The sequence below is a fragment of the Tupaia chinensis genome, unplaced genomic scaffold (assembly GCF_000334495.1).
Source record: "Tupaia chinensis unplaced genomic scaffold, TupChi_1.0 Scaffold000377_2, whole genome shotgun sequence".
Lineage (NCBI taxonomy): Eukaryota > Metazoa > Chordata > Mammalia > Scandentia > Tupaiidae > Tupaia > Tupaia belangeri.
Window position 1 is genome coordinate 3,370,513 of NW_006159876.1, and position 9,397 is coordinate 3,379,909.

The 9,397-nt window shown below is 54.8% G+C and overlaps 1 protein-coding gene across 1 annotated transcript in view; it reads left to right on the forward strand.

Moving 5' to 3' along the window:
• The window catches only part of MEGF11 (multiple EGF like domains 11), a 273,906-nt gene that overhangs the window by 195,812 nt on the left and 68,697 nt on the right, over window positions 1–9,397 (forward strand). The window contains exons 11-12 of the mRNA XM_027773823.1: window positions 1,745–1,979; window positions 5,322–5,496. Coding sequence (XP_027629624.1) covers window positions 1,745–1,979; window positions 5,322–5,496 — 410 coding nt within the window. The remainder of the gene's footprint in view (window positions 1–1,744; window positions 1,980–5,321; window positions 5,497–9,397) is intronic.

Sequence of the window (9,397 nt, forward strand, 5' to 3'; positions counted from 1 at the left end):
CCGAGGGGAGGAAGCCCGCCCCAGCCGTGCTCTGCTCTGTGACCCTCTCGAGAGGCTGTCGGAGCCACACGCCCTGGGGAGGAAGTGACTGTCAGTGAGCCTGCCAATGCTTCGTTCCCTCTGTAAACTCTTTGTAGCCCATACAAAGCAGCCATCCTCCTTCATAAAGGAGTAACCTTGAGAATGAGCGTGCCCGTGTGTCAGGCCTCTGAAACGTCCCTCCGCAATTGGATTGTCATAGACGAATTCCAGCCGCCATGGCCGTGCGTTACCTTTGAAAGATCTGATTCAGCCAACAGATGCAGCATTGATAGAAATCTCACAGTGGCTGAAAGAAAAGTAGAAAGATGCTCTTGGAAAAGGTCCTGAATTGTTCAGCTTTCAGCTTCTATTAACTCGTGATTAATCTATGTCTGGGGAAAACGGGCGAAAAGGGGAAAAATGCAGAGAGAACATAGCCAGCCCAAACACCAGTGATTGCTTGAATCTAACCGGCGGTTCCATGCCAGCCAAGAGGATGGGACTGCTGCCGGAGGAGGGGACACCAGGGCGAAGGACTATACCATGTCCCTCTGCTAAGGGACAAAGATGCCACGCATGACGATCACCGTTCTCAGTGACAATCACTGTCAGCCTCATTCCCCCATCAGTTTGCGAAGGGATTTTTGGAGTCTTCTTTTGTGTGTGTGTTTTTTGTTGTTGTTTTGTTTTTTGTTTGTTTGAGATTTTTGCTGTAGAGCATGTGCACTTGCCAGACAGACAGAGAGAGAGAAATCATCCCTGAGGGTATGGCCGCGCTGCAATCCCTTCTCCTCTTAGGGTTTTGGCCAGGCACGCATACCCACCTGGCATGGGTTTCAATCCTCCAAATCGGTGACATGAGCTGTGGTCAGACAGCGGGAGTACAACGCTCTAACCACTACGCCACCTTGCTAGTCCCACTCTCAGAGTCTTTATAACAAAAGATAATAATCGAATTAAGAAAATAGATATCCCATGTTTAGAAATAGAACTGTAAGAGCTCTCTGCTCTCCCTGTCAGACAGCCGCACCGTGGAGACACCATTGTGAAGGTCAGAGTAAATGGATTTGGCTGTATTGCTTTTTTTTTCGGGGGGGGGGATTTTTGGTATAGGGCATGCACACTTGCTAGAGAAACAGAGAGAAAGACAGAAAGTGAGAAATTACCCCCGGGGGGATGGCCATGCCACTATCCCTTCCCCATTCTCCTCTTGGGGTCTTGGGCACACATGACATGCGCCTGGTGTGTTTCAAGCTGCTGGGTCTGGGACTTGAACCACACTTGACTAATAACTATTACGCCCTCTGCTGGCCCCTGGATTTGGCAGTATTGGGTGCCGGTCACCAGGGCTGCCTTTAACTCTGGTGAAGTGGATGCTGTCACCATCAGTGACCCCGTCACTTGAACTACAAGATCTACGTGTTCCAGCCTGATCCCACCACAGCAAGCCCACAGGGGACCGTCATCAACGGGAAGTCCATCACCTCTTCCAGGAGCACCATCCCGCCAACATCATGTGGGGTGATGCTGGTGCTGAGTACGCCGTGGGCTCCACTGGTGTCTTCAGCCCCTGGGGAAGCCTGGGGCTCACTTGAAGGGTGGGGCCCAAAGGGTCGTCATTTCCGCCCCTCTGCGATGGGTGTGGGCCAGAAGAAGTGCGCAGCTCCCTGAGGCTCAGCAGCAAAGCCTCCGGCACCGCCAGCTGCTTAGCCGCCCGGCCAAGGTCACTGCAACAACGCCGGCATTGTGGAGGGACTCATGACCACAGTCCATGCCGTCGCTGCCACCCTAAACGTCATGGGTGGCTGCTCTGGAAAGCGGTGGCGTGACCACCGTGGAGCTGCCCGGAACATCATGCCAGCATTGGCCGGCGCTGCCAAGGCTGTGGGCAGGGTCATCCCGGAGCTGAACGGGAAGCTCATGGGCATGGCCTTCCATGTCCGACCCCCAACATGTCGGTCATGGACCTGACCTGCCACCTGGAGAAAACTGTCAAATACGACGACATCAAGAGGGTGGAGAAGCAGGTGTAACAGGGCCCCCAAGGGCATCTTGGGCTACGCCGAGGACCAGGTCATCTGTGACTTCAACGTGACACTCTTCCACCTTCGCCCCTGGGGCTGGCATCGCCCTCAGCACCACATTGTCACGTCCGTTTCTTGGTGTGACAAGGAATTCGGCTACAGCAACAGGCGGTGGACCTCAGGGTCCACATGGCCTCCGAGGCGTAGCGCTCCCGACCACAGCCCCGGCGCGAGCACGGGGAGGAGAGAGGGCTGGGCTGCTGGAGGCCGTGCTCCGGCCAGTCCCCACCGCGCTGAGGACCCCCCGGGGCAGTCTCCCTCCCCATCAGTAAAGTACGCTGGATCAGCCCCAAACAGGCGCACACATAAATAGAACCGCAGGGACGTGTGAGGAAGAAAGGAACCATCAGGTTCCGTTTCGCCCCTTTGGTTCTTGGAGTATGGAGAGACACACCTGTGGGGACCAAGGCGAGGGCAGCAGAGGTCAGCGCAGGCCACGCAGAGGACCCCGATGGCGGTGCGCTCTCCCGTGTGCCCAGAATGCTCGTCACAGGGTGGGGCCGGCTCAAAGTCAGAGTCTGCAGCGGGTGAACTCCGCCATGGCCCTTCATGAGGCAGAGACAGCAGAGCAATCTCTTGGCGTGAGGGACAGAGTGCCTAAACCTTCCAGAACCTCTGGGGCTGTGTCCAAGCACGTCAGTCTCTCTGACCCACAACCTAAACCTCAGCGGGGGCTCCTGGAACAGGTGGAACCAAGAAAGACTGAGTGCAGGGGCTTTGCTCAGAGTGTTGACCATCTGCCGAGGCTGGGCCACCAAGTGCGCCCCTGTCCCTGACAGCCATGCAGGCACCTACCGCCCCTTCTTTCTCCAACAGGGAGGGTCAGAATGTCTTTGAACACTCCTCCTTTACACCCGCTCTTCTTCATTATATATTTAGAACTTTTAGTGCTTTGCATCTTAACATAAATACCGGTTTGGGACAGTTAGAGAACGCACAGACATTTAGAGAAGAACATTCAAAATCATTCTTAATTTCTCACCCCAGAGGTAAGCGCAGACCATGTGGCTGTCTGTTCATTCTTCATCCGTGGCTGTGTCATTTCAGTTTTTCTCCTGGTTTAGGTCATGACCTCGCACGGAATTTGTTTATTTCCCCCTACCCTTATATCACTGAATATTTTGCTAAACAATCAAATACCTCTCTAACGTTCCTTCCTGTGGGTGGTCACAATTCGTTTAACTAGTACCCTATTGTGGAGGCGGCGTGAGGCAGCGCATGAAACATGGCAGACAGATCTGGGTTTGAATCCCAGCTCTGCCACGCACTGACTTTGCCGTGTGACATCGCCCACGTGTTGTGTGTCAAGGAGGGGTTCAAATGCCCCATTCACAGGCTTATTTGGAGATCGGAAATGCATGTTAAGTGTGTGGTGTTCTAATAGCCTGGTCACATATTATTTATTATTATTTAAATTGCTACGCTTTTCCCGATGTTATAAATAATGCTTCAGGGGACATCTCTGTGCATAAATCTTTCTCCATAACCCTGATGGTTTCCTTAGGATAGATCCTGAGAAATGGAATTACAAAACCAGAGAGTCTGAATCGTTTTAGATCCCCTGACATATCACCCTGAATTGTTTTGAAACCTTTACCAGCATTAAAAAAAAAAAAAAAACTTTACTGTTTTGATAGAGGAAAAGTGGGATCCAATTGTTGTTTTGACTCGATGATTAATGAGACTAAACATTTTCTGAAATGATTATTAGCTACTTGCACTTACCATTCAGGATCTGCCTGCTCCTGTCCACCCCCTCATGTTCTGTGAAAAACCCGGGGCCCCTGGAAGAGAAACAGCTTGGCTGGGCTTCACACAATTAGTTTGTTCTTTAATTCATTCGCCAAATCTGAACCGAGCACCTCGGGCGTGCCAGGGACTCTGCCGGGCGCTGAGAGGCAGACAAAGGGCTGTCCCCCCGCGGAGCCGCAGCCCAGTCGGGGAGGCAGATGATAAACAAGTCAACAGACACAGAAAATCATTATGCACCGTGAAAGCTGCCTTCATTCCCAATTATTTAATTGGGCAGTGAATCCGAGCCAGGCCTTGGGATCCACTGGTAGCCCAGGAGACAAAGCCTCTGTCCTCACAGAACGCAGCAGGCCAAGACTTGTGCCCTAGCTCCGCCCACTTTGCTCCTCCTGGCCGTACCCCTCCGCCAGACTCCAGGTGGCACAGGGACTCTGAGAGCCTGGTCCCTCCACCCAGCTTCTCTGTCCTGCAAGTCTGGGCCCTCCCAGGAGCAGATGCCAAGAGCGAGGTTTGCTTGGGACTGGGCAGGCTGGGAGAGCTACCAGACCACAGGTCTGGCCCCTGCCTGGGAGAGGTGACTCCTCAGTCCTAAGAAAGGTGGACAAGAGAGGGAGTCTTGATGCCAAAGGTGCCAGTGCACGGGGTCCCTGAGCTACCTTAGTGTCCCTGCTGTGCTCCAGCTGGGAGCAGCTCCTTGGGAAATGCGGCTCAGGGTTCTAGACCCAGCAGCAGGGCCGTGGGCCAGTTATGCTCCTGCAGAGCTCCGAGCAGCACTCAGCCATCACACCTGTCTGTCCTGATCATGTGCAGACGGTGGCTGTTGGCTCAGATCGCCGCAGGGAAGGGACTGTCCACTCTGCAGAGCTGCCAGGCAACCCCTCCCTCCTCCAGCTAAATGGTCCTCCCTCTGGTCTGGGCCGATGTTGGTCGCTAGTGAAGAGCCCAGCAAAGCGCAGGTTGAGGGGATTCTCTCTAGGGCAGACGTTGCCAGAGAGGGGAGGCCCATCACCCTACTGGCTTGTCTTAACTCAGCCCATAGTCACTGAGCACCCACGTTCACAGAGAGCCCCTGGGCCCCATTGCTGCCTTCTGGTGCCTATCCTCATGCTAGACACCGTAAGTAAGGGAGGGATGAAATTCCAGATCCCAGAGGCCACAAGGCAAGGGACTAAAGAGGCCACCTTCTGCTTTGGTCTCTGTGTATTTGTCTTATACAGAGCCTCTGCCACTTTGCACTGTGTGACTTGAGGCCACACCCTAAGTCTCAGTTTCTGGAGGCCAGTGAGGCCACAAGGCCTTGGTATCTTCTGATAAGCAAACCAAGCACTGAGCAATGATCCTCAGAGGCCCTTTGATCCTGCTGCCCTGGGTAGACCACTCCAGGTGGGGAGAAGGGGTGGCAGAGATGGGACATGGCTGTATCCCTAACCAGACTGTCCTCTCACCCTCCTCTTGTCTGCTCAGCTGCCACCCAGTAACTGGAGCGTGTTCCTGCCAGCCGGGCTGGTCTGGCCCCTACTGCAATGAGTCCTGCCCCGCTGGCTACTACGGCGACGGCTGCCAGCGGCCTTGCACCTGTCAGAATGGCGCCGACTGCCACAGCGTCACTGGGAGCTGCACGTGTGCCCCAGGCTTCATGGTAAGGCAGAGGGACCTCCCTGACCCCCACGGGCCAGCTCCTCCACCTCCTGGCTGTGCCCCCAGGGGTGAAGAGTGGGAGTGTCTCCTGTGTGTCTGAGAGAGTCCTCACCTACGGAGCCCCCAGAGCTGTTCTCAAAGAGCTGGGGGTTGCAATGATAAAAGTAACAAGGGCGGTCCTTCCCATGGTCCCCCAACTCTGAAACTCGGCCGTCTTCCTTTGTGGCCGGCTCCTCCCTGTCCATGTCCTTAGGCACACACAGTTTTTCTGTCATCGTGACCACAGCACAGAAGCAGCCTTCTGCTGTCTGCGTTCCTGTTGTTGCTTGGGCTAAAGTAACAAGGGCGGTCCTTCCCATGTTCCCCCAACTCTGAAACTCGGCCGTCTTCCTTTGTGGCCGGCTCCTCCCTGTCCATGTCCTTAGGCACACACAGTTTTTCTGTCATCGTGACCACAGCACAGAAGCAGTTTGGCAATCAGCCTTCTGCTGTCTGCGTTCCTGTTGTGGCTTGGGCTTCCGTGTCACCACGGTGTCACCACCTGGGCTCCCTAATGGTCATCGGCCATGGCTCCCTAGCACTGCAGGGGTGCGGCACCCCCGCCCCCTCAGCCACTCCCTTCCTGCTGCAAGTTGAGTTGTTCGTTGCTCCCAGTGCCCACAGCGAGTGTCGCAGTGGGGATCTTCAGAAAGCGGCTTCCCCCTCTCCTGCAGGACTGTTTGTGGAGTGCATCCCCAGGGTCAGTGGGCATAGTATATTTATGGCTCTCGCTGGCCGCTGCCCATGGCTTCCCTCCAGGGTTCTGTAAACCCGCACTGCCGCCCGTCGGGTACCAATGTACCTGTTTCAGAACAGCTTTGCTAACGTTTTTTTTCTTTAATTTTTGCTAATTATATAGGTAGAAAATGGGTCCTCACTGTTGCTCTGATTTACATTTCTCTGATTACGAGGAAGAGTGAACATTCTCCCCATGTGTTTGTTTACTACTCGTATTTCCTCATGCATTATGCCGGTCTTTATGAAGTTTGATTCCGGGAGCTCAGCGCTGGACGCGCAATTCTGTCTGAAGGCGGGGTGTGCCCAGGGAGTCTGAGGAGCTGAACACTCAGGTTCCCTTGGCCTTCGCGCCGAAGGGAGTAGTTTGCACAGCTGAGGGTGTGTGGCCTTGAGAATCAGTCTGGGTCTCTGGGTCGGATCCTGGCTGTCCTGCTCACCACTAGTGTCGGCTCGGACCAGGGTTTAGCCTCGCTCAGGCTCTGTTTCTCATCTGTGGATGGAACCTCTGCCTTGCAGGGCTGTTGTCAGATGCAGAGCTAGGACCTGGGCCTTGTAGCAGCCCTTCCCAGACACTGGTGAGTTTGCAAAGTCGCCTGTGGGCCTTGTTGGGTCTCAGGTTCTGGGCCAGCAGGTGGCATGGAGGTTAAGGTGCTGGATCCCACATGGCTTAGGGCACTGTTCAAGTCCTAGAACCAGCAGCTTGAAAAATCACGCTGGCGTGCGTGCGTGTGCGTGTGTGCCCAAAATCCCTAGAGGAGAATGGAAGAGAAGGGATTGCAGCGTAATCATTCCCCCTGGCGGAGGAGAGTGATTTCTCTCCCTCTCTGTCTATCTCTGGAGAGTGCACACACCCTATAGCAAAAAAAAAAAAAAAAAAAAAGAGAGAGAGAGAGAGAGAGAAAAGGTTGCAGGTCCTGACTCAAGAGAGAGCCGAGGATCTGCATTCCTAACAAGCTCCCAGGCGATGCGATGCCATTGAGCAGGGCTGTCACCCTTGAGTAGCAAAGCCACGTCTCCACTTGGGCTGCGTGGAGGAGTAACCTGAGGAGCTTGGCAAGTGCCGATGCCTGGGGCCGGCTCCCGGGTCTGGCGTGGTCTGGCCAAGGCCAGTGTGCTGCCTACGTAGCTACAAGGATGCGCTTGTCATGACCATGGCAGCCTGGTGACAATGCATTGACGGGCAGGTTGTCCCTGGCCTGCAGAGCAGGGCTCAGGACGAAACACCGCTCAGCCCGCCCCTCCCCCTCCCCGGTTCCGCTTTAACTGGAGTGAAAATGAACTCATCAGCACCCTGGAAAAGGAGAGAGGCTACCTCCTACAGGGTTCCTCTAATTTACCTGTGTTGGTGTGGATTTTTACCTTAACTTCTGCAGAAGAAAAGCAAGTGCCCTTGGTTTGGGGTTTGGATAGGATGAGAATAGCTGTTTGGGGCTAAAAATCTCACATAACCCAGCCCAGCAGGTGGCATGGTGTTTAAGGCACTGGATCCCATGTGGCCGGCTGTGTGGTTTGGGTTCTGGACCTGGTGGCTTGAAAATCATGCCAGCACGTGTACACGCGTGCCCCAAATCCCAAAAGGAGAATGGAGGAGAAGGGATTGTGGTGTGGCCATCCCCAGTAGGGGTGATTCTCTCTCTCTCTCTCTCTCTCTCTGGTGAGCACATGCTCCCTACAGAAAAGAAAGAGAGAAAAAAAAAAGAAAAAGAAAAAACCTCACATAACCAAAGAGATAGGTGTCTGACTACTCCTAGCAGCTGATGGGGCATCCTGACAGCCCAGCGTGGCTGCCAGTGTAGTTCTAGGGCTTTGAGCACGTGGCTTCCCCCAGGGTCCAGCTCCTGTACCTGTAAGTGGCAGTGTGCAGGAAGAGATGAACCAAGTGACGTCCAAGGTGGTCCGTGTGGACTCCAGAGACCACGCCAGAAATAGGAAACACAGCTTCTGGGGCAAACGAGAGAATGTAGAAGCAAGGTGTGTGCGTGGTGGGAGCGGGAAGGGCACCGAGCACGCAGCGTCTGGTCACATGCACTGTCCACGGCCTGCTGGGCCTCCCTGTCCACCCTTCTCCCCTCCCCTACTGACTCGTCTCTGCTCTTCAGAAGAAGGGAAAATCAGGGACCCTGGGGGGCCTGGCGAGGCTAGTGTGTGTCCACTGCCACAGGCCAGAGTTCCCATCTGGGATGCAAATGACTTCCGTCCTTGAGCTTTGGGGGACCTGGAGCTTGTCAGAAGCATCTCACTGTGGAGTCCGCCTGCCTGCGCCTCCCAGCTATGACAGATTGTGAGCCAAGCTGCCCTGGTGAGACTCGGAGAATCCACACCCCTCTCCCCTGCCCAGCTTCATTATGCCTAGAAAGACTCTCACAGGGCCCTGTTGGTGTCGGGCGGAGCCGCCTGAGGTGATCAGAGGCCAGTCAGTGTTCTCGGACACCATGACTCATTACTGCGTGCACTCCCGCCTCATCCCCGCTCCTGAATGAACGTGACTTCTTGAATTTGCCAGTTCTGGTTGAAGGGGAAATTGGCACTCAGCACCTGCCCAGCAGTCGGTAATAATTTGCAATGCTTTGGTGGCTGGTTGGTTATGAATTTAGGGACCTGCCTTTTTCCGTGAAAGATTTTAGAGTGGGAAATTAGATAAGGACTCATTTTAAAAGCCATCGTCCGGGTGTCTGGAGACCTGCATCCAGGGCCTCAGTTTCTTCATCTGCAAGATGGGAAGGGTCAGTCCATCGTGCTTGCTACTGGCTGTGAGTAGCCAGCATGGGCATGGCTGTCCCCTCCCCACAGAGCGCTCCCTACCAAGGAGCCTCAGGGAGGATGGGGGACAGCTTAATGCAGGCAGATTCTGCGGGCTGAAGGACGGGTGCTGAGAGGTGCAGCCCCGGCCCTGGGAGCGCAGCGGCAGCCACGTTTGGTGCCTTGGGTATGCTTCCTCCTTCCCTCCCAGGACTCTGCACACTGACGCCGCTAAGGACTTTGGGGTAGGGAGGGTTTAGAGAGGCTAATCAGGGCCGGCTCCACGGCCTCATGGTTAAGGGAAGTAAGGCCCCGCATGGTCAACTGTGGCTCAAATCTCAGCCCTGGTAGCTTGGAAAGCACGGCAGGGGGGGGGGTGTGGGGGG